A 27,228-nucleotide genomic window follows, 5' to 3' on the forward strand; every position below is an offset into this window, starting at 1 on the left:
TGGCTCAACTGGTAGAGCACCTGCTCTGTAAGTGTAAAGCCCTAAGTTCAAATACCAGTTCCACCAAAAAAAAAAAAGATTAATGTAACAGGGTAAGAAGACTGGGTATGCAAAAGGAGAAAGGAACTGAGAAACAGACTTAGAGGTAGAATGCTCATGTGTTAGTAGGTAATTGGATGAGGTCATCATTTCGGTAATATCAAGATACTCTCAAGTGTCGAGATAATAGATAATGGGAAGAGTAGTGGAATCACTGAAACTGAGTTAAAAAAGAGAAATCTGTTGTAGCAATTATGATCCTTAGGTTTGCTTGTTTTGGGGACAGCCTTGCTATGTAGCCTGAGCTGGGCTCAAACTACTGAAACCTTCCTACCTCAGCCTCCTGAGTGCTGGTATGATAGGTGTAAAACACCAGTCTCAACAAGATTCTGAGATTTTACGGCCTGCAAAGTGACTCAAATGGTAGAGTGCCTGCCTACCAAATACAAAGCCCTGAGTTCAACTCCCAGCAACACCAAGGGAAAAAAGGGAGGGAGGGAGTGAAAAAGGAAGGGATGGAGAGATGGAATGAAGGAAGGAAAGAAGGAAAGAAAGATCTTGAGATTTTTTTTAACCAGAATGTTTCAGTATGCTTTTTCAAGGTAGGTTGAGGTACTCAAGTGGTGGTTCAGGAGTGTAGTCTAGGAACTTCTGAACTGGAAGTTGAGGCAAAGGTGGCCCAGGGAGTTGTGAAATGGTGAAGGGTAGGAGGCCTGGAATATATTAAGACGGAAGAAAAGGGGGAGACATCCTTGTGCATAACTGGAAATGTTCACCTGCCCCTCCCTTTGCCCTGTGGTTGCTGGAGACTATTGTTCAGGTATGACTGTCCAGTGGATACAGTGGGCTAGAGCAATCCTGTGATTTATGCATGACTGCTGTTTCTCCTCAGCAGCTGCCATAGCCCGATCATTGGTACATGGTTCTTCCTGAAACAGTCAAATACTGGGTCTTTGAATTTGACATTGTACTGGGGACTCTTAATCTTTTAGAGTGGCAGAGACACCCTAGAAAATTCAGTGAAAGAAAGCCATGTTCCCTGTTCTCAGAAACCTTATTTTCTCAAAAAGAGACAAAGCTTGATTAGATATTGTGAATAATTGTCAGAACCATATGAGAGTGGTCAAACTTTGGTCTTAATGCTAATCTAGGGATCTTGGTAAATGCAGGTTCTGACTCCAGGGTCCTGGCTGGGGATAGTGAGTCTATATCTCTAATGAGCTCCCATATACAAGAGCTACCACAGAGCAGATTAGAAGTCACAGAAATGAGTGTGTTGATATCTAAAGACCTATTAGCCTTTTTTTTTAACCTTTTATAACAGTAAATTTTTTAAATTTATTCAGTTATTCATATGTGCATACATTGCTTGGGTCATTTCTCCCCCCTACCTCCTGCCCCCTCCCTCTCCTCCCACCCCCTTAATAAGAACAATAATATTAGTCTTATTGTACAACTGCATAATTTCAAGTTGGCTTCTGATTAAGGTAGCTGCTGAGCCAATCGGACCCTTAATAAATCAGTAAGGCAGAAAATAGTACTTCTTTCCATCTTTGAAAGGCTGGAAGTTGTAATGACAGTTGAGGCAAAATGCCTTACAACTTCTATTTAATATTGTTCAATGGTGTACTCTGATTGGAAATGGCTATGTTAGTTAAATGACCCACCTGTTCTTGTTTTCCTTTTAACTTATTAAAAAAAGAACTTTAAGATATTCTTGCATCTGAAAAATTAATGAGAATAAAAGGAAAGATACTACTTATCACAAATGTTTTTGACAGCCTGAGTCAATTGCTATGCTTATACTGTTTTGCTTTCATTGCTTTCAGAGTAGGTTGAAATATGTGGGGCTTCTTTCTCCTAGAGACAGTTATACCAGACTGTTGTGATTTTTGAGTACTAAAGGTTTTTCATGTTCTTTGTTTCCTCATTATTAGTAATCCTGTTCCCTAATCAGATGTTAGCTTGCAAATCTGATCAACAACTTATTTAGATTTTTTTTTTTTTTGGCAATGTTGGGGTTTGACTTCAGGACCTTGTGCTTGACAGGCTGGTACTCTACCACTTGAACCACACCCCTAGCTCATTTAGAATTTTAAATAAGAATAAATAGGCATTGAGGAGGAAGAGAACCAGGCACAGTGGCTCATGCCTTTAATCCTAGCTACTTGGGAGGCAAAGATCCGGAAGACTGAATTTTGAGGCCAACCCAGGCAAAAAAGTTCAAGTGACCCCATCTCGGCTAATAAAAAAACTGAATGTAGTATTAAGTCCCTGTCATTCTAGCAATAAGGGAAGTACAAATGGGATTGTAGTACAAACCTGCTTAGCAAAATGCGAGATCTTATTTGAAAAATAACTAAAACCAAAAAGGGCTGGGGGTGTAGCTCAAGTGGTAGGGTGCCTGCCTAGCATGCACAAGTCTCTGAGTTCAAACCTCAGTACTGTCCCCACTCCAAAAAAAGACAAACCAATTAACAAAACAGCAAAGGATAAGGCTGGGGGCTTGGCTCAAGTGGGAGAGTACCTGCCTAGCAAGTGTGAGGCCATGAGTTCAAACCACAGTACAACAACAACAACAAAAAAAGCAAAGGATAAATAAGCATTTATCCAAAGAAGCTACACAAATGGCCACTAAGCACATCGAAAAAGATACCAACATCATTAGTCATTAGGGAAATATAAATCAAAACTGCAATTACATACTACTTCGTCCTCTCTAAAATAGCTGTAATTCAAAGGTAGACAATAAGTAGTGTCATGGAGGATATGGAGAGGTTGCCATCCCTGTTCATACAGAGTAACATATGACCCAGAAATTCCACTTTTAGCTATATACCCAAGAGACATGAAAATGTTTGTCCACATGGACACTGTACCTGAATATTCATAACGCGTTCATCATAGAAGCCCAAAAGTGGAAACCATCCCAGTGCCTAGGGAGTGATGAATAAGCAAAATGTGGCATTTCCAAACAATGGGATGTGATTCAGCTATAGAAAGTAAAGAGGAATGAATAATGTTACTGCATGGAAGAAAACATGCTAAGGAAATGAAGCCAGAAACAATAGGCCACATACAGATGGTTCATATAAATCTTACCATTTATATGAAACGTCTAGAATAGGCAAATCTTTATAGAGTCAGAAAGAAGATTCGTGATTGCCAGGGGCTAAAGGAAGAGAGGATGTGATTGCTAATGATTGGGGTGGGAGGGATTGAAAATATTCTGAAATTAGATAGTGGGGATGATTGCACAATTTTGCAAATATACTAACCACTAACTGTACACTTGCAAAGGGTGCACTTTGTGGGATGTGAATTTAACCCAATAAAGCCTTTAATGTTAATGCATTTATAGAGATAGTGGTACATACACTCATTTTAATATACTATGCTGCTATTCCTAGATTTATCTGTGACAAGTAAATTTGATTTCTCTTACAGCAACAGAATGGTTCAACAAGTCCCAGAAAACATCAGTTTTCCTGCTGAAGAAGAGAAAATCTTGCAGTTCTGGTCCAAATTTAATTGTTTTCAAGAATGCTTAAAGCAATCAAAACATAGGCCAAAGTATGTGAATTTCTTTGGTGAAGGTGGAGTTTTTTAGAGTAGTCATTTCTTAGATTGAGTTCCACTAAAGCAGAACCCTTTATTCATCATTGTGTTCCCAGAGTCTCCCAGCTTTCTATATAATGGATATTTGGAAGCAGATAAACTTTGAATGTGTGAGTTTTTAGTTATGAGGACAGTTTTAAGAGGTCATCTCAATAGAGTTTCTATACCACCCTCTTCTTTCCCACCTCTATCATCTCCACTCTCACTTAGCACTGATACCTAAGTGTAAGACTCCATACATATCTTCCATACAACTTCCTGCCTCTAGTCTCCCTTTACCTAAAAGTGTAGTCCTTTAATCACTGTTTTTATTATGTCTTCTCTGCTTAAAAACTTTTATGAGATAGATGTCTACTGCCCTGTTTTACTAATGAGATAACTCAGGGTTAGGATTAATAACTTGCCTTATGTCATGGAAATAACAAATAAAAAATGGTTAGTAGAATGGCAATCTCCACAGCTCTGTCATAACTAGCAGTCTTTCTAAAGGTAGGACCTCCAGTAAATATCTAACTATGTTTGAATTTCCTGCTCTTCCTGCTTCACTTCCCTTAAACACATTACTGTGATAGAGCTATTTATACAAAAATGTTGTCCTAAATTTTTGCTATTTTAAAATGAGTTTAATTGTTTTTATTACTTCTGATAGATTTACCTTTTATGATGGGCCTCCTTTTGCAACTGGACTGCCTCACTATGGACATATACTTGCAGGAACAATTAAAGATATAGTTACAAGATATGCTCACCAGAGTGGGTTTCATGTTGACAGAAGATTTGGATGGGATTGCCATGGCTTACCTGTGGTATGTTTGAATCTCCAGCCTTCTAATGTTCTGATATTTTTATAAGCATTACATTTCATCATGTAATGTGTTAATGTATGATGGATTTTAACTATGTCAGACTTCCTTTACTTCATTTCCATAATATTATTTATAGTTCATTTTCTCTGTAGATTTTCTGAGAACTAATGTTTTTTTAAAGCTGTTTTATTTTCTAGAGTTGTTTTGTTGTATCTGTTTGATAAGGCAGGGATGTTAATGATCTTACCACAAATTTTCAGGAATATGAAATTGATAAGACGCTGGGAATCAGAGGACCAGAGGATGTAGCCAAAATTGGGATTGCAGAGTATAACAATCAGTGCCGAACAATTGTGATGAGATACTCTAGTGAGTGGAAGGTATGTGGGTTGTTTTCAGTAGAATCAACAGAAAGTTTGGGTTTTAAGTGGGAATTGAAATGGTTTATGCTCCTTTGTGCTTTATATGAGATGTTCTCAAAAGTATGGTTGTCCATGTGAGGTCATGACATAGAGGGATTGACCCTCCTCTTTATGTTATGTGTACCTGGACAGGCTCCTTAGTTTCCACCTCCAACCCTGTCAGCCTGAACTAGACCCTCATTTTTCCTAATTTCTTTGTGCTTGATTGGTCTTCCATACTTAATCTCCTGCCTGCCCACAGTATGTGATGAGAATAACACTGTTCTTAGCAAACAGACTTAAATAGTCCAGTGTAACAATTCATAGTTTTAAAAATTCAAATTGACCTCTTTTTGTTATATTAATTTGACTTCTCTGTTGCCCACTACTTAGTAATAGAGCTCCACAGCTGCAGTATTCCTGCCCTCTTATTTTTCTGGGCTTGGGAACAAAGCTCCCTGTTTCCTCTCTGCCACCTAGACTAGCTTGGTGTGTCTGTATAACAAAAGCATGTCTGCCTTTACCTTCAACCACTCAAACTGACTCTTCTTTAGAATTCCCTAATCTGCCAATGGATATTCTCTGGTCTTTAAACATTAATCACCATGATCACATCAGGCACCAAATCCTAGTGAGTTTTTCTTCACAGTATCTCATTGTTTCATTCCTACAACCTTTCTCTAGCCTGTCCTTCACCATCATCTTTTCTAAAACAATCTTCTAACCAGTTTCTTCCTTTTTCCACTCAGGCTACCACACTCTCTCTCTCATGACACTGTTCCTCATGCTGTTCTGTCCATAAACCTTGAGTAGCTTCACTTCACTGGCATGTAAGATTTGATTTCATCAACATGAAAGTGAGAGCTCATTTCTCCCTCAACTTTCTTACTTGATCACTAGTAGGGAAAAATCGTGATTAGTATGAGTATAAGCCTGAATATAGGCCTTTTCTTTTTTCTCTTTGAAAAAAAAAGTTTGAACTTTCATTTTGAAATAGTTTCTTATATATTAAAAAATTGCAAGTATGGTTTGAAACACTTCTCTACATTTTTCTTCCACCTTTTCCAATTGCTTACATCTTCAGTAACATATATAATTGCAAAAGCTATTGCTTTTTATTAATGTTGATAAAATATTGCAGATCTTATTTGAATTTCACCAGTTTGTCCCACTCATTTTTATTTCTGTTCCAAGAGCCAATCCAGGATCACCCTTCTGCATACTTTCTTTCCATACAGAACATAAGAAAAAAATCTTCCTTGTCTTTTCTGACCTTGCTGTGTGTTGGTGTGTGTGGGTGTAGGTGTGTGTATTCCTGGGGATTGAATCCAGGGCCTGATGTGGGCTCAGCAAATACTCAACCACTGAGCTATACCCCAGCTGCCACCTTGTCACTTAAAGAATGCAGGCAAGTTATTTTATGGAATGACCCTCAATATCTAATATTTCCTCATGATTCAATTTAGGATATGCATTTTGGGTAAGCATATCTCAAAATTGATGTCGTGCCCTTCTCAGTGTATCATGTTATGAGGCATATGTTGTTGCATGTCTCATTAATGATAATTTTGCTTAATTAATGTGCTACCTGTCAGGTTTTTCCTTTGTAAAGTTGTAGCTTTTTCTTTGTAATTAATAAGTATCTCATAAGGCATATTCTTTGCAAATATTCATATGCTACTTTCAATAATTTTAGCATGACTGATGATTCTTGATAGTAAAGGTTATTTCTCTGGTGTTTGTCAAATGGTGGTTTTGTCAACTTTCATACATAAATATTTATACTTACAAATCATAGTATTTGTATATAGGTGGCTGCCAAGACAACTAACTGGGTTTTAATCTTGCATAGTGAGTTGTTTGAAGTAGAAGCTGACTTGAACCATTGATTGTTGTAATTTCTCAAAATTATGTGTAGTGATAGTTGTAAAACATGGTAGACAATAATAAATACTGTTTCCTAATACTGCTTTAATATTCATACTTTTAAAGTCTACTGTGACAAGACTTGGCCGATGGATTGACTTTGACAATGACTACAAAACTCTGTATCCACAATTCATGGAATCTGTCTGGTAGGTTTATTTAAAGTTGTAAATATGATGAATATTCTGTTGCATTAGTCAGTGGAAAGGTGTGCTAGAATGAATTAGTTACTTGTTTGGGGGAACAGGTGTTTTTGAATTCAGAAGATTTTGGACTTGAGAAATACAGTAGGGCATGCATATATTTTGTAGCACATAAGAGCCCCAGTAGACTGAACAGCAGTATTTCTACATCATTTAGTAGAATAAAGAATATAAATGTCCTAATGTCAACTAAAAGTTTCTGTCAAAAAAAATATTTTTGTCAGCATTTCCTATGTTTGTGCCAAACTTAGGAAAAAATGGTTTTCAGAAGTTGGTTTTTTTTTTTTTTTTTTTACAATGCTGAGGTTTGAACTTGCTAGAAAGGTGCTCTATCACTTGAGCCATGCTTCCAGTCCTTCAGAAGTGGTTTTATCCAGAAGTGGAATTAAGCATAAGAGATGGTATGCTTGAATTTAATGCTGAAAGAAGTTATACAGTAAAGTCACCATTCCATAATAGTTCCAAATGAAATTTCTTTTTACCATCATAAGACAACAGAAGCAGGGCCAATTTGATAGGTGTTTAAGTTGGACCTCCTACAGTTGTCTAAGAATCATTGCAAAGCACACAGGGAACATCAGTATTGTTGCAAACTGCCTAAGGTATATGATTCAGTCTTTTAGTAAATTATGCATACAAGTATAGGTACAAGTAAGTTGCAAAGCTGTTTTATGTTTGTGATTTTTTTTTTTTTGCACTGGGGATTGAACCTAGGGCCTTCCAAATTCTACGCAAACACTCTACCACTGAGATGGTTTTTTGAGACAGGGTCTCAGGTAGCCCAGGCTGGCCTCAAACTCATAATCCTCCTGCCTCTGTGACCCAAGTACAGGTGTGTACTGACATGCCTGGCTGCAAAGCTGTTTTGTCAGATTAACTCCTTTACATTGCCTTGTAGCTGCTTGTGGCTCTTATTTTCTTCTTATATACCTTCTCACATTTCTCTTAGCTTAGGATCTGTTGCAGATGCTTGATGTAAGTCCTTTGAGGTGCTAGATACCCTGGGAAAGTTCTTCAGACCTTCCAATTATGACCTCCTCCTTGGGATCTATTTCCAGGCCCACTTATCCCAGAGTGGGAAGCCAGTTAGATGCTCTGGCATTCGAGACTTTGGATAGAGGGATCCCTATTCACTGAGCAGGTGAAGTTCCCACAATTAGAGCATGTAAAAATCTTATTTTGCCAGGCATGATGGCACACACTTATAGTCTACTTGGGAGTAGACTACTTGGGAGCTGCTTGGGAAGCTGATTGCTTGAACCTAGGCGTTCAAGACCAGCCTGTGCGATATAGCTCAGTGATAGAATGCCTGTCATGTACAAGGCCCTAGGTTTGATCTCTAGTATTGCAAAATGAATAATTTATTTTTAAGTTGCAGGTGTTTTGCTAAACGTCAAAAAGATTAGGACTGTTGAGCACTTAAATGTGGTTAGTGTGAGAAAGTGAATTTTTTAGTTGAAAGAATTGAAATGTCTAAATTTTCAAAAATTAAAAATTACAGGACTGGGGGCATGGCTTAAGTAGAGTACCTGCCTAGTAAGTAAGAAGCCCAGACTTCAAATCCCAGTATCACCAAAAAAAAAAAAAAATTGGCATGCAGATATGTAGATGAGGCTAGCACCTACCATGTCTGTCAGTATAGTTGTAAATCCTAGTCCTCAAGTTGTATAAAATAGGCTTGGATCTGGAGGAAAAAAAATTTTTTTATTCAGTTATTCACATGTGCATACATTGTTTGAGCCATTTCTCCCCCTACCCAACCCCACCTCCCCACCCGCCCTTGCTTCCAGGCAGAATCTGTTCTGCCCTTCTCTAATTTTGTTGAGGAGAAAGCATAAGCATTAATAAGAAAGACAAAGCATTTTTGCTAGTTGACATAAGGATAGCTATACAGAGAGATTCCTCACATTGATTCCATGTACAAATGTGTTACATCCCAAGTTGATTCATCTCTAAATGACCATTTCACTAGTTCCTGATCCCCTTCTCATTGAATTCTACTGCTTTAAGGTTTCTGTATTACTTCCTCTGCAGAGGGGACATCAAATACTTTCATGTTTTGGGTTTCTTACCTATCCAATACCACTTCTGTGTGCTTTCCCTTTATCATGTGACCCAGGTCCACCCACACTTCTGTATTTGCCCTAGATCTAAAGTCTGCGTATGAGGGAGAACATACAATTTTTGGTCTTCTGAGCCTGGCTATCCTTGCTCAGAATGATGTTCTCCAGCTCCATCCATTTACTTGCAAATGATAAGATTTCATTCTTCATGGCTGAGTAAAATTCCACTGTGTATAAATACCATATTTTCTTAATCCATTCATCAGTAGTGGGGCATCTTGGTTGTTTCCATAACTTGGCTATGGTGATAGTGCTGCAATAAACGTGGGTGTGTAGGTGCTTCTGGAGTAACTGTGTCACATTCCTTGACTATATCCCCAGGAGTGGGATTCCTGGATCAAATGGTAGATCCATGTTTAGATTTTTAAGAAGCCTCCATTTTATTTTCCAGAGTGGTTGTACTAGCTTGCTTTCCCACCAACAGTGTACGAGGGTTCCTTTTTCCCCACATCCTCACCAACACCTGTTGTTCGTGGTGTTTTTTGGTTTTTGGTTTTTGTTTTTCTTATTATTTTATTATTCATATGTGCATACAAGGCTGGGGTCATTTCTCCCCCCTGCCCCCACCCCCTCCCTTACAACCCACTCTGCTCCCTCCCCCTCACCCCCACCCCCTCAGTACACAGCAGAAACTATTTTGCCCTTATTTCTAATTTTGTTGTAGAGAGAGTATAAGCCATAATAGGAAGGAACAAGGGTTTTTGCTGGTTGAGGTAAGGATAGCTATACAGGGAGTTGACTCACATTAATTTCCTGTGCGTGGGTGTTACCTTCTAGGTTAATTCTTTTTGATCTAACCTTTTCTCTAGTTCCTGGTCCCCTTCTTCTATTGGCCTCAGTTGCTTTTAAGGTATCTACTTTAGTTTCTCTGCGTTAAGGGCAACAAATGCTAGCTAATTTTTTAGGTGTCTTATCTATCTTCACCCCTCCCTTGTGTGCTAAAGCTTTTATCATGTGCTCAAAGTCCAGTCCCATTGTTGTGTTTGCCCTTGATCTAATGTCCACATATGAGGGAGAACGTATGATTTTTGGTCTTTTGGGCCAGGCTATCCTCACTCAGAATGATGTTCTCCAATTCCATCCATTTACCAGCGAATGATAACATTTCGTTCTTCTTCATGGCTGCATAAATTTCCATTGTGTATAGATACCACATTTTCTTAATCCATTCGTCAGTGGTGAGGCATCTTGGCTGTTTCCATAACTTGGCTATTGTGAATAGTGCCACAATAAACATGGGTGTGCAGGTGCCTCTGGAGTAACCTGTGTCACATTCTTTTGGGTATATCCCCAAGAGTGGTATTGCTGGATCAAATGGTAGATCAATGTTTAGCTTTTTAAGTAGCCTCCAAATTTTTTTCCAGAGTGGTTGTACTAGTTTACATTCCCACCAACAGTGTAAGAGGGTTCCTTTTTCCCCGCATCCTCGCCAACACTTGTTGTTGGTGGTGTTGCTAATGATGGCTATTCTAACAGGGGTGAGGTGGAATCTTAGTGTGGTTTTGATTTGTATTTCCTTTATGGCTAGAGATGGTGAGCATTTTTTCATGTGTTTTTTGGCCATTTGAATTTCTTCTTTTGAGGAAGTTCTGTTTAGTTCACTTGCCCATTTCTTTATTGGTTCATTGATTATGGAAGAGTTTAGTTTCTTAAGTTCCCTGTATATTCTGGTTATCAGTCCTTTGTCTGATGTGTAGCTGGCAAATATTTTCTCCCACTCTGAGGGTGGTCTCTTCAGTTTAGAGACCATTTGTCCATCCTTTCTCTTAGTTGCTGAGCTGCTGGAGTTCTGCTGAGGAAGTCCTTGCCTATACCTATTACTTCCAGAGTGTTTCCTGCTCTTTCCTGTACCAACTTCAGAGTTTTGGGTCTAACATTAAGGTCCTTGATGTCAGTACAGGGTGATAAACATGGATCTAGTTTCAGTTTTTTGCAGACAGATAACCACTTTTCCCAACAACATTTGTTGAAGTGGCTGTCTTTTCTCCATCGTATATTTTGAGCGCCTTTGTCAAAAATAAGGTGGGTATAGTTGTATGGATTCATATCCAGGTCCTCTGTTCTGTTCCCCTGGTCTTCATGTCTGTTTTGTGTCAGTACCATCCTGTTTTTATTGCTATTGCTTTGTAATACAGTTTAAAGTCAGATATTGTGATACTTCCATCATTGCTCTTTTTGCTGAGTATTGCTTTGGCTGTTTTCGGTTTCTTGTGTTTCCAAATGAATTTTAAGGTAGATTTTTCAGTCTCATTTAGTGTCATTGGGATTTTGATGGGAATTGCATTAAACATATAGATTGCTTTTGGTAGTATAGCCATTTTTGCATGTTGATTCTACTAATCCATGAGCACAGAGATCTCTTCACCATCTGTAGTCTTCCTCTGTCTCTTACACAGTTTGTAGCTCTCCTTGTAGAAGTCATTCACATCCTTTGTTAAGTTTACTCCTTGGTATTTAATTTTTTTGAGGCTATTGTAAATGGAATTGTTTCCATATATTCTTTCTCAGTTTGTTCGTTATTGGTGTATACAAACACTAAAGATTTTTGTAAGTTGATTCTGTATCCTGCCACCTTGCTGTAGCAGTTTATGGTATCTAGGAGTTTTTGGGTAGAATTTTTTGGGTCTTTCAGGTATAGGATCATATTGTCTGCAAACAGGGATATTTTGACAGTTTCTTTACCTTATTTGCTTTCCTTTTATTTCTTCTTCTTCCCAAATTGCTCTGTCTAGGAATTCCAGTACTGTGTTGAATAGGAATGGGGATAGTAGGCACCCTTGTCTCGTTCCTGATCTTAGGGGAAATGGTTTCAGTTTTTCTTTCAACATTAAGTAAGATGTGGCTGTAGGTTTGTCATATATAGCCTTTATAATGTTGAGGTACTTTCCTTCTACTCCTAGCTTTCTTAAGCTTTTATCATGAAATGGTGTTGGATCTTGTCGAAGGCTTTTTCTGCATCTATTCAGATCAAATGGTTTTTGTCTTTGCTTCTGTTAATGTGCTGTATTACATTTATAGATTTAAGTATATAAAACCATCCCTTCATCCCGGGGATGAAGCCAACTTGGTCGTGGTGAATGATCTTTCTGGTGTGTTGTTGGATTCGTTTTCCTATTATTTTATTGAAGATTTTTGCATCAATGTTCATTAAGGAGATTGGCCTGTAGGTCTCCTTTTTGGAGGTGTCTTTGTCTGGTTTTGGGATGAATGTAATACTGGCTTCAAAAAATGAGTTAGGCAGTTTTCCTTCCCTTTATATTTTGTGGAACAGTTTAAGGAGAGTTGGTATTAGTTCTTCTTTAAAGGTCTGATAGACCTTTAAGAATCCATCAGGTCCTGGATTTCTCTTTTTTAGGAGATTCTTGATTGCTGCTTCAATTTCATTTTGTGTTAAGGATCTATTCAGGTGGTTATACTCCTCTTGGTTCAATTTAGATGGTCATAAGCATCTAGAAATCTGTCCATTGCTTCAAGATTTTCAAATTTATTGTAATACAGGTTCTCAAAGTAGTGTCTGGTGATTTCCTGGATTTCCATGATGTTTGTTGTTATCTCCCCTTCTGCATTTCTAATCTTACTGATTTGGGTTTTTTCTCTTCTCATTTTAGTCAGGTTTGCCAGAGGTCTGTCAATCTTATTTATCTTTTCAAAGAACCAACTTTTTGTTTCATTGATTCTTTGTGTGTTTTGTTTCTTTCTTTTTCATTGATTTTGGCCCTTATTTTAATTATTTCTCTCCTGCTGGTTTTGGGATTTACTTGTTCTTGTTTTTCTAGGAGTTTGAGATATAGCATTAGGTCATTGATTTCAGATCTTTCTGTCCTTTTAATATATGCACTCATGGCTATAAGCGTTCCTCTCAGGACTGCCTCTGCTGTGTCCCATAGATTCTGTTAGGTCAGGTTTTCTTTTTATTTTTTTCTCCCGCCTTCCCACACCTCCTCCCTTCCCTCACTGCCCCCTCCCTCTCCCCTCCACCCCCTCACTACCCAGCAGAAACTATTTTGCCCTTATCTCTAATTTTGTTGAAGAGAGAGTATAAGCAATAATAGGAAGGAACAAGGGTTTTATCCAGTTAAGATAAGGATAGATATACAGGGAGTTGACTTGCATTGATTTCCGGTGCATATGTGTTACCTTCTAAGTTAATTCTTCTTGAACTAACCTTTTCTCTAGTTCCTGGTCCCCTTCTCCCATTGGCCTCAGTTGCCCCAAAGTATCTGCTTTAGTTTCTCTGTGTTGAGGGCAACAAATGCCATCTAGTTTCTTAGGTGTCTTACCTATCCTCATACCGCCCTTGTGTGCTCTTGCTTTATCATGTGATCAAAGTCCAATCCCCTTGTAGTGTTTGCCCTTGATCTAATGTCCCCATATGAGGGAGAACGTATGATTTTTGGTCTTTTGGGCCAGACTAACCTCACTCAGAATGATGTTCTCCAATTCCATCCATTTACCAGCGAATGATAACATTTCGTTCTACTTCATGGCTGCATAAAATTCCATTGTGTATAGATACCACATTTTCTTAATCTATTCATCAGTAGTGGGGCATCTTGGCTATTTCCATAACCTGGCTATTGTGAATAGTCCTGCAATAAACATGGCTGTGCAGGTGCCTCTGGAGTAACCTGTGTCACATTCTTTTGGATATATCCCCAAGAGTGGTATTGCTGGATCATATGGTAGATCCATGTTTAGATTTTTAAGTAGCCTCCAAATTTTTTTCCAGAGTGGTTGTACTAGTTTACATTCCCACCAACAGTGTAAGAGGGTTCCTTCTTCCCCACATCCTCACCAACACCTGTTGTTAGTGGTGTTGCTAATGATGGGTATTCTAAAAAGGGTGAGGTGGAATCTTAGTGTGGTTTTAATTTGCATTTTCTTTATTGCTAGAGATGGTGAGCATTTTTCCATGTGTTTTTTGGCCATTTGAATTTCTTCTTTTGAGAAAGTTCTGTTTAGTTCACTTGCCCATTTCTTTATTGGTTCATTAATTTTGGGAGAATTTAGTTTTTTAAGTTCCCTGTATATTCTGGTTATCAGTCCTTTGTCTGATGTGTAGCTGGCAAATATTTTCTCCCACTCTGAGGGTGGTCTCTTCAGTTTAGAGACCATTTCTTTTCTTGAACAGCAGGTTTTTAGTTTTATGAACTCCCATTTGTCTATGCTGTCTCTTAGTTGCTGTGCTGCTGGGGTTCCATTGAGAAAGTTCTTCCCTATACCTATTAATTCCAGAATATTTCCTACTCTTTCCTGTACCAACTTTAGAGTTTAGGGTCTGATACTAAGATCCTTGATCCGTTTTGAGTTAATATTGATATAGGGTGATATTCATGGATCTATTTTCAGTTTTGTGCATACTGCTAACTAGTTTTCCCAGCAGTTTTTCTTGAAGAGGCTATCTTTTCTCCATCGTATATTTTTAGTGCCTTTGTCAAAGATAAGTTAGTTATAGTTGTGTGGCTTCATATCTGGGTCCTCTATTCTGTTCCACTCGTCTTCATGTCTGTTTTTGTGCCAGTACCATGCTGTTTTTATTGTTATTGCTTTGTAATATAGTTTGAAGTTGGGTATTGTGATACCTCTAGCATTGTTCTTTTGACTGAGTATTGCCTTGGCTATTCATGGCCTCTTGTGTTTCCATATAAATTTAACCGTAAGTTTTTCAATCTCTTTAATGAATGTCATTGGAATTTTGATGGGAATTGCATTAAACATGTAGATTACTTTTGGGAGTATAGACATGTTTACTATGTTGATTCTACCAATCCATGAGCATGGGAGATCTCCACTTTCTATAGTCTTCCTCAATGCCTTTCTTCAGAAGTGTATAGTTTTCCTTGTAGAGGTCTTTCACATCTTTTGTTAGGTTTACACCTAGGTATTTGATTTTTTTTGAGGCTATTGTAAATGGAATTGTTTTCATATATTGTTTCTCAGTCTGCTCATTATTAATGTATAGAAATGCTAATGATTTTTCTGTGTTGATTTTATATCCTGCTACCTTGCTATAGCTGTTGATGGTGTCTAGGAGCTTTTCAGTAGAGTTTTTTGGGTCTTTCAGGTATAGGATCATATCATCTGCATATAGGGATATTTTGAAGTTTCTTTACCTATTGTATTCCTTTTGTTCCTTCTTCTTGCCTAATTGCTCTAGCTAGGAATTCCAGTACTATGTTGAATAGGAATGGAGATAGTGGGCATCCTTTTCTAGTTCCTGATTTTACAGTGCTTCTATGGTTTCTTTTATTTCTTCTTGTGCTTTTTCAAATTCTCTATTTTTGTTTTCTTGGAATTTCTTGAATGTCTCCTGTACATTTTGGTTGAGCATAACCAGTATCATCTCTATAAAATTCTCATTGATTACCTGTAGTAGTTCTTTTAGATTATTCTTGTTGGCTTCATTGGCTTCTTCAGCATAGTTTATCTTCATTTTGTTGGAGTCTCGATCTGAGTATCTGTTTTCTTCATTTCCCTCTGGTTCCTATACTAATTTTTTCCTCTGGGGAAACTGGTTTCCCTGTTTTTTCTGTCTTCCCATCATTGCCCTTGGTGGTGTTATTGCCCCGTACTGTGTGCAAGTAAGTATTTTCTAGGTTGTAATAACAGCAATGGTGATATTTAGAATGGTAGGTTGAGAGGAGAGGGAAAAACAAGTAAACAAAGAAAAAAACCAAAACAAACAAACAGATTTCAAAGTTATAAACAGGGAGAGATAGTGTACTAATGAACAGTAAGCTGAACAGGCATTAGAGAGACAGAGACAGGATTGAGACAAAAATAAATAAATAAATAAAAATAATTTTTAAAAATTAAAAAATCTCCAAGTTCAAATGCAGTAGAGTTTCAGTCTTAACAATTTTGGTGTTAGTCCCTCAGCCTCCAATCCTGGAGATGGTGTGTCAGAAATAGTTCTGTTGTTGTCTCATCAAAGGGGAAAACAAACAAACAAAACAAAACAAAAAAACACAAAGTGTCCCAAGTTCAAATGCAATACAGTTTCAGTAAGTTTTTCAGCATGCAGGTGTAGTTCAGTTGTTGGCTTATCCAAGGTAGGGAGAAAAAAAAGAGTCTGGATACAGTTCTGTGAATGGCTAACTGAGGTTGCAGCTCTTCTGCCTACTGTTGTCAGCCTGCTGTTGCTGGAGGCTTTATTTATGCAGATCTCAGAAGTGAACTTAACACTCACCTAGCCCTGCAGGCTTTGTTTACTTAGAGTTCTCCTGGGCACAACCGCCACTGCTACAAGCTTTTCCCTTTTCCAAGCACACTGGGGGAGGTGATGCTGCACCCACTTTCTCAGACCGGCGTGTTTATTTACAGCTCACTTGGGAAGTGGGCCTTCCCCCTCTCCTGTGGAGTTTTCCTCTCACTGCCACTTTTGCAAGCTTTGCCGCTCCTGGTTGCTGCTGGGTGTGTGCTGCCACTCCTGCCTTCTCTGGCCCGGCTTGTTTATTTACAGTTCTGTGAGGCACTTCCCCTCCCCACCTCTTCGATGCTCAGGGCGCCCTGCCCTCTTTGCTACGTGTCTTTTTTGTTGTTATTGCTTATTATTCAGTTTTTTTTTTCCCTGGGTTGTGGGTCAGTCTTTCCAGGGAGCTGTGCTGATTTGGCCCAGGGTTGTCTGTGGGAGTACTGCGTGATGCTTAGCTCACCTGCGGTCTGCTTCTTCCCAAGCGGTCTCGGTGCTGGCATCTGGCGGCAGTGCAGGAGCCCTACTGGTTTCTCCATATAACGTGAAGTGGGAATGCTATGCATAGGCTGCAGGTGTGGAGGAGTCAAAGTTTTGCCTCTTCTCAGTAGTTTTCCAGTAAGGTGTATCTCCAGCGTCTCTCCAAGATTTTACTTTAGGAGGCACGCTTTCTGCTTCCTCCCTCTAACCACCATCTTGGAATCTCCAGGTTCTGTTTTCATTTTAACTTCCAGGAACCTTTTAGTTTCCTCTTTTATTTCATCAATGACCCATGGATCATTGAGCAATGTGTTGTTCACCTTCCAACTGTTTGCATGTTTTTTATTGTTGTTTTTGTTGTTGAGTTCTGGTTTTAATGCATTGTGTTCAGATAGAATGTTTGGGATTATTTCTGTTTTCTTGTATTTGCTGAGGCTTGCTTTGTGCTCTAAGATATGATCAGTTTTTAGAAGGTTGCATGGGCTGCTGAAAAGAATGTATATTGTGCAGAAGCTGCATGAAGTGTTCTGAAGACCTCAGCTAGGTCCATTTGACCTATGGTATGATTTAGTTCTAGGATTTGTTTATTGATTTTTTTGCTTATATGACCTGTCTATTGGTGATAGGGGGGTATTAAAGTTTCCCACTATCACTCTGTTGGAGTTTATATATGTTTTTAGGTCCTTCAGAGTATGTTTGATGAAATTGGGTACAATGACATTGGGTGCATATAGGTTGATAATTGTTATTTCCTTTTGGTGTATTTCCCCTTTTATTAGTATGGAATGTCCTTCTTTATCTCGTTTGATCAATGTAGGTTTGAAGTCTACTTTGTCAGAGATAAGTATTGCTACTCCTTCCTGTTTTCTGGGGCCATTGGCTTGGTAAATCTTCTTCCAGCCTTTCACCCTAAGCTATTGCTTGTTTCTGTCGATGAGATGGGTCTCCTGTAAGCAACAGATTGTTGGATCTTCTTTTTTAATCCAGTTTGTCAAGTGGTGTCTTTTGATGGGGAAATTAGGTCCGTTAACATTCAGTGTTAGTGTAGATAAGTATGTGGTGACTCCTATCATTTTTTTGTCTTTGTTGTTTAAGGGTTTGCTTGTGTGCAGCTTGATCAATGTTATTCTCTACCTTCTTGCCTTTTCTTCTCCTGTGGTTTGGTACTTCCTGTCCTTTCATGGTTTTGTATGCTTTCATTTTCTGTGTGCAGGATTCCTTGAAGATACTTTTGTAGTTGTGGCTTGGTGGTCATATATTGATTTAGTTTCTGCTTATCATGGAAAACTTTTACTGCTCCATCTATTTTTTTTTATTTTTATTTTATTCCTATGTGCACTCCATCTATTTTGAATGATAGTTTTACTGGGTAGAGTATCCTAGTGTTGAAGTTATTTTCGTTCAGTGCCCTGAACACCTTATTCCATGCTCTTCTTGCTTTTAAGGATACAATTGAGAAATCTGCTGTGATTTTGATGGGTTTACCTTTGCATGTTACTTGTTTTTTATCTTCCAGACTTTAGTATTCTTTCTCCATTCTCTCTGTTTGTTGTTTTGATGATAATATGTCATGTGGTAGTTCTATTTTGGTCAAGTCTGTTTGGTGTCCTGGAGGCTTCCTGTACCTGATGGGCATACTTTTCTCTAGATTTGGGAAATTTTCTGTTATTTTGTTGAATATATTACAAATATCTTTTGCTTGGATCTCTTCTCCTGCAATACCCATGATTCTCAGGTTTGGTCTTTTGATGGATTCAGTGAGTTCTTACATATTCCTTTCACAGATCTTTTTTTGTTTGTTTCTTTGTTTGTTTTTGTTGAAGAGAGAGTATAAGCAATAATAGAAAGGAACAAGTGTTTTTGCTGGTTGAGATAAGGATAGCTATACAGGGAGTTGACTCACATTAATCCTGTGCATGTGTGTTACCTTCTAGGTTAATTCTTCTTGATCTAACCTTTTCTCTAGTTCCTGGTCCCCTATTCCAATTGGCCTCAGTTGCTTTTAAGGTATCTGCTTTAGTTTCTCTGCATTAAGGGCAACAAATGCTAGCTAATTTTTTAGGTGTCTTACCTATCCGCACCCCTCCGTTGTGTGCTCTCGCTTTTATCATGTACTGAAAGTCCAATCCCCTTGTTGTGTTTGCCCTTGATCTAATGTCCACATATGAGGGAGAACATATGATTTTTGGTCTTTTGGGCCAGGCTAACCTCACTCAGAATGATGTTCTCCAGTTCCATCCATTTACCAGCGAATGATAACATTTCGTTCTTCATGGCTGCATAAAATTCCATTGTATATAGATACCACATTTTCTTAATCCATTTGTCAGTGGTGGGGCATCTTGGCTGTTTCCATAACTTGGCTATTGTGAATAGTGCCGCAATAAACATGGGTGTGCAGGTGCCTCAGATGTTGTTCTGTAGTTGTCTCATCAAAGAGGACACATAAAGTAGAACAAAACTGCACAAAAAAAAATACCCACAAAGTGTCCTACGTTCAAATGCAATACAGTTTCAGTAAGTTTTTCAGCATGCAGGTGTAGTTTGGTGGTTTTCTCATCAAAGGTAGGGAGAGAGAAGAGAGAAAAAAAAAAGAGTCTGGAGACAGTTCTGTGAATGGTATCTGTGGCTGTGGCTTGCCTGCCCGCTGCTGTCAGCCTGCTGTTGCTGGAGGCTTTATTTATGCAGATCTCAGGGGTAAGCTTAACACTCATCTGGTCCTGCAGGCTTTGTTTACTCAGAGTTCTCCTGGGCCGAGCGGCTGCTACAAGCTTTCCCCTTTCCAAGCACACTGGTGCAGGTGACACTGCACCCGCTTTCTCAGGCCTGCGTGTTTGTTTACAGCTCACATGGAAAGTGGGTCTTCCCCCCTCTCCTGTGGAGTTTTCCTCCCACCGCCACTTTTACAAGCTTTCCGGCTCCTGATTACTGGGCAGTGCTGCTGCTCTTGCTGGCCGCCATGTTTGTTTACAGCTCACGTGGGAGGTGCGTTTTCCCTTCTCTCCTGTGGAATTTTCCTCCCTCCACCACTCTCACAAGCTTTCCTGCTCCTGGCTGCTGGGCGTGCGCCCCCGCTCCCGCTGGAGCCTCTCCGGCCCACCCGGCTTGTTTATTTACAGTTTCGGGAAGGATTCCCTTCCCCCAATCTTTGGCACTCAGTGTGCCCCACCCTCTTTCCTGCGTGTCTTTATTGTTCTTATTGCTTATTACTTAGTTTCTCTTTTTTCCCTGGGTGGAGGTCAGTCTGTCCAGGGGGCTATGCTGCTCTGGCCCAGGGTTGTCTGTGGGAGTACCGTGGTACCGCTAAGCTCACCTTGTCCGCGTCTTCCCAAGCTGTCTGGGTGCAGGCGACTGGCGGCCCGGGGGCCCTCCTGGTTTCTCCATTTAACATGAAGTGGAGATGCTCTGTGCAGGCTGGAGGTGTGGAGGGGTCAAAGTTTTGCCTCTTCTCAGTGGTTTTTGCCTGCAAGGTGTGTCTCCAGCGTCTCTCCAAGATTTCACTATAGGAGGCACACTTTCTGCTTCCTCCCTCTAGCCACCATCTTGGAATCTCACAGGTCTTGAACTATTTGACTAATAGCTCTTCAGTTTTTCCTTTAATTTCCATTTCTTAAGGTTCTGAGATTCTGTCTTCTGCTTGTTCTAGTCTGCTGGAGTGGCCTTCCATTGTGTTTTGTAGTTCTGTTTCTTTTTTTTTTTTTCTGAGGTTTTCTGTGTTGTGGGTCACTTCCTCTTTAATATTGTCAATTTTCGGCCTTAATTCATTTATCTCCATATTTATGGTGTTCTCTGTTTCACTTGGTATTTATTTAGGGCTCCTATGAGTTCACTTATTTGTTTTGTGTCTTCTCATACTCTTTATTTTTGTTGTCTTGGAATTTCTTGAGTGCCTCCTGTACATTTTCATTGACCTTGTCTAATAACATCTCCATAAAATTCACAGTGATTTCTTTCTTCAGGGTGTTCTTATGGGCTTTTTTGGGTTCCTTAGAATAGCCTATCTTTGGTTTTTGGGGGTCTGGAATTGGGTATCCGTTTTCTTCATTTCCCTCTGAATCCTGTACTAATTTATTTTTGGTGGAACAATGGTTTCCATCCCTTTTTCATCTTCCCATCATTCCACTTGGTGCTGTTTCTGTCCCTGTTCTGTGTATAATTTAGTATTAGCTAACTTACAATATTAAAACTAATGAAACCAAGAAGGAAGGAGAGAAAAGAAAAAGAAAAATAGAGAACCAATGAAATCAACTGGGAGACATGATAAAAGTGAGAGCACACAAGGGAGGGGTGAGGATAGGTAAGACACCTAAAAAATTAGCTAGCATTTGTTGCCTTTAATACAGAGAAACTAAAGCAGATACCTTAAAAACAACTGAGGCCAATAGGAAAAGGGGACCAGGAACTAGAGAAAAGGTTAGATCAAAAAGAATTAACCTAGAAGGTAACACACACGCACAGGAAATTAATGTGAGTCAACTCCCTGTATAGCTATCCTTATCTCAACCAGCAAAGACCCTTGTTCCTTCCTATTATGGCTTATACTCTCTCTACAACAAAATTAGAAATAAGGGCAAAATAGTTTCTGCTGGGTATTGAGGGGTGAGGGGGAGGTGGAGGGGGGGAGTGGGTGGTAAGGGAGGGGGTGGGGGCAGGGGGGAGAAATGACCCAAGCAATTTAAAAAATAAAAAAAAAAAAGAAAAAGAAATCAACTGGGAGAGAGGGCAGACTAACAAACAGTGAACAAGACAAGCACTTAGAGAAAAAGGGGAAAAAAATGGAGAACCAAAGAGATCAACAGGGAGAGATGGTGGACTAACAAACAATGAACAAGACAAGCACTTATAGAGAAAGAGAAAGAAAAAAAAGAAAATGAAAAAAAAATTCCAGGTTCAGGACCAATAGAATTTCAGTCTTAGTAGTTCTGGTGTTATTCCTCCAGCATCCAGTCCTGGTGTTGGTATTTAAGCAGTAGCTCCCTGGTAGTCTAGCCAGGTGGTTGAGTTGGGAGATGAGCTTTGTGAACAGCTATCTGCCCTATTTCAAGCAGTGGCTCATCTGCCACCTACTGTCAGCTGGCTACTTTTTCAGGCTCTGTTTACTAAAAGTTAGCAAGGATAGCTGCCCCTTCCCCCTTCTCCGGGGCAGTGGCTTCTCAGCCCTCTACTTCTCCAGGCCTTGTTTACTGAAAGTTCAAGCAGCTCCTTGCCCCTCCCCACTTCTCCTGTGCGCTCAAAGCACCCTGCCCTCTCTGCTGCATGTCCTTTTCTGTTCCTTATTGTTCAGTTTGTTTTTTTTGTGGGGTGGGGGTCAGTCTGTCCAGGGGGCTATTCTGGTTTATCCCAGGGGTGGCTGTGGGAATACTTTGTGCCACTTATTTGCTCACCTGTTGGTGTGCGTCTCCCAAGCACATTTGGAGCCGGCGTCTGGAGGCGTGGGAGCCTTCCTGGTTTCTCAGTGTAATGTGGTGTGGAGAAGCTTTGTGTGGGCTGGGGATTTGGGATGTTGGGGTTTTGCTTCTTGGTGGTTTTTTTTCTGCCAAGTGTGGCTCCAGTGTCTCAGCAAGACTTTTGTTTTATGGAGCTCACTCTGTCTGCTTCCTCCCTCTAGTCAGCATGTTGGATCCCTCTTCAGAAAACAATGTTTGAGGAGTCTGGAACCAAGTGTGGTGGAGAATTAAGAATTTGAGGCCAGTCTAATTTATATAACAGGACCCTGTCTCCAATGACCAAGGATTGGGGATGTAGCATGTGTAGGGCCCCGTGCTGCATCCCCAGCACCACACACACACACACACAGAACCTCTTGGTATTAGAATGCCTGTTATCCCCAAGGAACATAAGGCATAAATTAAGGCACATAGGCCAACAGGGAATGTAGAAGTAGTAGGCAATATGTTTATAATAATGACAGCATTAATAGTGATGATAATTTTGAGTATTATCAAGTATTTCCACGTGAATTTCCCATGTGGTCTGGAGAGTACCATGGGTTGGGCCTTGATTGGATTCAGACTCTGCTTGAGATAAAGGCAAGTGTGACTTGTTTGAACTCACAGCTAATTTTATGGCTTTACATTTACTTACATAAGTATACATTATTTGGGCCATCTTCCCCCTCCCCTCCTTATGGCTCTTATGCTTAAATGCTGGTCATTATATCAAATCTGTTCTCTTCCTTTACTCTGATTAATGCAAAAGATATAATTTAAATTGAACTTAAACTTGGGGATTTTTATTTTAAGATGGTATCTCACTATGTAACCCAGACTGGCCTTGAAGTGTGATCCTCCTGCCCCAGCCTCTCAAGTGCTGAGATTACAGGCATGCATGCACCACCACACCCAGTGAGAATTTTGTTTTAAAATACCAAGTTTTTTTTTTTTAAGTTTTATTTAAGCCCATGGGAATAAGGATTACAGGAGTGAGCCACCAGCACCTGGCACATTTGCCTTTCTCAATATTATGTTATGAACATCCTTCCATGTCAGTAGAGCCTAGCTTTTGTTTACTTGATTGGTTGCAGTACTGAGATGAACTCTTAACACTAAGCTACATTTGCAGCCCTGATAATAGCTTTTTGGTTTGGTTTGTTTTTTGGTGGTACTGGATGTATATGGCCCTGCACTTGCTAGGCAGGAACACTACTACTTGACTCACACCTTCAGCCCAATAATACCTTTTTTGTTTTGCTGGGACTGGAATTTGAACTCAGGGCTTCGAACTTGCAGAACAGGTAGTCTGTGGCTTGAGCCATTCTTCCAGTCCATTTTGCTCTGGTTATTTTGGAGATGGGGGTCTCTTGAACTATTTGCTCAGATTGGCCTCAAATATCAGTCCTCCTAATCTGAGCCTCCCAAATAGCTAGGATTACAGGCGTGGGCTACCAGCACCCAGCAATAATATTTTTAATGTCTACATTTAGATATTAATGTTGTAGCTTACCAGCAAGTCCTCAAATGGCACATTTATTTTTTTTCCACTTCTGTAGACAAAAACACTAAATAGAAATTGGCATAAATGTTTGCATTTGAATAAATGGGTTTTGGATATGTCATTGTAAAACTTCATCTTTTAACTTGCTAGGTGGGTCTTCAAACAACTCTATGATAAAGGCCTTGTTTATAGAGGTGTGAAAGTCATGCCTTTCTCCACCCCATGCAGCACTCCCCTTTCTAACTTCGAATCACACCAGAATTACAAGGTATGTGAAATGCTGAGTTGTCTTTCAGCACTGAGGCTGTAGGTCGAATGGCTGTGACCAGGGTAAAATTCTCAGGTATTTCTGATGTGGAAGTTCAGCCCCAGGCATTGGTCACTGGGCAGTGCTGTACAAAGACTCTGTTAAGCATAAAATTGAGGGATCTTCCCCTGTTGGATATCTGATTTGCCTTTTGCAGTATGATTTTTGGTTGTTTTTGGTAGGACTGGAGTTTGAACTCACAGCTTTGTGCTATAATATATCTTAATGTGATCAATTTTGCTTGTTTTGACCATGTGTTTGTGCCTCTGTCATCAATAACAGATCCAGTTCTGGCATCCTTTCCTCCAGTCTCCATTTCTTCAGGGCTGCTGGCTGGGGTGATTTAATGCCTTATCTGTGATCACTGTTTGGAAGAAAAAAATTCTGGGGGGTGGGTTCTGGGTTTGAACATGGAGCCTCTACCAGCCACTCTGCCAGCCCTTTTATGTGTTGGGTGTTTTCAAGATAGGATCTCGTAAACTGTTTGCCTAGGCTGACCTCAAACAGAAATCTTCCTGATCTCTGCCTTCTGAATAGCTAGGATTACGGAAGTGAGCCACTGGCACCCAGACCCAATTCCTTTTATAACAGCTCTTCATGACTTAATTATCTGGTCAAGCCCCATCTCTTAATACTATTACATTGAGTCTTGGGTTCCAAAATAGATATTTTGGGGAGACACAGATTTAAGCCATAAAAATCTGGCTTTGAACTCAGGGCCTCCCACTTGTGAGGTGGGCACTCTACCAGGTGAGCCATACCACCAGACAGCAAGTCTATTTTAATCTGAAGGTCTCTTTCCTCCTACTCCCTCTTTTTTTCTCTTCCCCACCTCTTTTATAATTCTTTGCAAATCATTGGTTATCTGTGCACCCAGATAAAGTAAAAAAGAACCATATCATCGTACCAAAATCTCCTTGCTCACTGTCCCTTCAGCTTAGCTGCCTACCATAATAACCATTATCTTTATTTCTGATGCATTGATTTTATTTTTTTTGGTGGAACTGGGGTTTGAACTCAGAGCCTCATGCTTGCTAAGCAGGTGCTCTACCACTTGAGCCATTATGCCAGCCCTGATTCATATTGGGTATTTTCAAGATAGGGTCTCAAGAACTATTTGCTTCAGCTGGCTGCAAACTTTGATCCTCCTGAACTCTGCCTCATGAGTAGCTAGGCATAAGCCACCAGTGCCCAGCTCATTTTTTATATCTTATATCTTAGTACTTATTTTATATCTTATATCTTAGTACTTATTTTATATCTTATATCTTAGTACAACTAACTGTAGTTAGTTGTCTTGTAGTATTTTCTGTACTCAAAAACATCTTGTGTTATCCCATGACCTAAGAGGGCTATTTTAAATGTAATGGAGGCCATTAAGTGTTCTCTAGGCAACCTTGAAGAATCATGCATTTTAGGTTCCTTTTGCATATCCCCATCACTAGTGGTTAACTGCTACCTAGTATCTCTCACTCAAGGACTAGCAACCCTAAAATCTTTTTGAAATGAGAAATCTTTGGCTATTTCCTGCTGGTATTGGGGTATAGGCCTAGGTCAGGAGTCTTTTGTTCTTGCTCTGTGTTGATGGCGACAGCTGGGATTCTTTAGGGATCGTAACCAGCAGTAGTTGTGTAAAAGAAAGAGCCATGCTCAGAGTTTGGCAGAGTTAGCTCTTGAGCTGTATCACTTGTAGTTTACAACCTTGCTCTCTGCCCTCTATATTTTATGTATATTGTAGTTTGCTTATTTGTGTCCTGTCTTACATTCTGAAAATTAACCCCCGTGTTGAATTTGGTGTTTATTCTCACATATTTTTATACTTCCATTATCTACATAAGTATCTCAAAACACTGTATTATATTCTGCATGTTTTTAAAATCACTGTGCTCCTTCTGCACCTTACCTTGTGTGTTAAACATTATGTCTTAAAGATTCTACGTGTGATATGGGTAACCTTGAGTTGGTTTGCTACCTTCCATATGGTGTTTTTATAAAAAAGCAGATGATCTTCACTTTATGCATTCTTTTTTTATTTTATTTTTATGTTTTGGCAGTATTGGGGTTTGAACTCAACTTCATGCACACTAGGCAGGCACTCTAACACTTGAGCCACTCCACCAGTCCAGGAAACACTCATTTTAAGTGTTCATTTTATCCTGAAAATATATATATTTTAGTCCTGTTTAAGATCAGTTCCCTTTTATTACATTTCTGTTATTATGGATTTATAGAAAATACTTTCCCTTGATTTACTTCAGGATGTTCAAGATCCTTCAGTATTTGTAACTTTCCCATTGGAGGAAGATGAAAATATATCTTTAGTTGCTTGGACAACCACTCCCTGGACTCTACCTAGTAACCTTGCTGTATGTGTTAATCCAGATATGCAATATGTAAAGATTAAAGGTAAGTGTGAGCCTGGTTGCTTGTGATTAATATTGACGAGACAATTTTCTATTTGGGGAAAGTGGAAGCTTACATTTCTTTTTGAAGTAAAACATTCTAACATGTTCAATGCCTGTTACAAATGGTTAAAATGATTTTTTTTTTGGTGGTACTAGGGCTTGAACTCAGGGCCTACATCTTGAGCCACTCTACCATCCCATTTCTGTGAAGGTTTTTTTGAGATAGGGTCTCAAATGTTTGCCCAGTATGGCTTCGAACTGCAATTCTTCTGATCTCTGCTTCCTGAGTAGCTAGGATTATAGGCGTGAGCCACCAATGTCCAGCTAATGTTATGATTTTTAAACATTCTCTTATATTGCCTTTGGAAGGAGAAAATAAAGGTTAATTTCCCTAAAATGGATAGAGTGCCAGCTGCCTTACTGAAACGCAGTGCACCATGGTGTTCTTTTTAGTGCTCCTCTATGAGTTCTGGGCACACTAGGTGCAGGTGATAATGAAGCTCCTTAACAAAAGAAGTATGTCTGATTCGTGTCGTCCGAGTCAGCCAGTCTGTATATAACTGAGTTCCACTTTTTCTCTTGTTCTCATAGATGTTACCAGAGGAAAATTGTTCATTTTAATGGAAGCCAGATTAACAGCCCTCTACAAGTTGAAGAGTGACTATGAGATCCTTGAAAGGTAATTACTTAAATTAGTTTTCTCTCTCTCTCTCTCTCTCTCTCTCTGTCTCTCTGTGTGTCTCTGTGTGTGTGTGTGTGTGTGTTTAGTTTTAAAAAGAGACAAGCTTTATTTTC

The 27,228-nt window shown here is 39.5% G+C and overlaps 1 protein-coding gene and 1 non-coding gene across 2 annotated transcripts in view; both read left to right on the forward strand.

Moving 5' to 3' along the window:
• The first annotated feature begins 829 nt into the window (after nucleotides 1-829).
• LOC141416051 (small nucleolar RNA SNORA84) lies at nucleotides 830-962 on the forward strand. The gene has a single exon (XR_012440976.1). It is a non-coding gene; the product is annotated as a small nucleolar RNA SNORA84 (small nucleolar RNA).
• Nucleotides 963-3,488: 2,526 nt separating this feature from the next.
• Nucleotides 3,489-27,228, forward strand: part of Iars1 (isoleucyl-tRNA synthetase 1) — a 72,270-nt gene continuing 48,530 nt past the window's right edge. Inside the window, 7 exon segments of the mRNA XM_020161104.2 lie at nucleotides 3,489-3,612; nucleotides 4,307-4,463; nucleotides 4,724-4,843; nucleotides 6,857-6,939; nucleotides 23,872-23,989; nucleotides 26,287-26,434; nucleotides 27,025-27,112. Of these exon segments, the coding sequence (XP_020016693.2) occupies nucleotides 3,494-3,612; nucleotides 4,307-4,463; nucleotides 4,724-4,843; nucleotides 6,857-6,939; nucleotides 23,872-23,989; nucleotides 26,287-26,434; nucleotides 27,025-27,112 (833 nt within the window). The 5' untranslated portion in view covers nucleotides 3,489-3,493.

The sequence above is a fragment of the Castor canadensis genome, chromosome 13 (assembly GCF_047511655.1).
Source record: "Castor canadensis chromosome 13, mCasCan1.hap1v2, whole genome shotgun sequence".
Taxonomy (NCBI): Eukaryota; Metazoa; Chordata; class Mammalia; order Rodentia; family Castoridae; genus Castor; species Castor canadensis.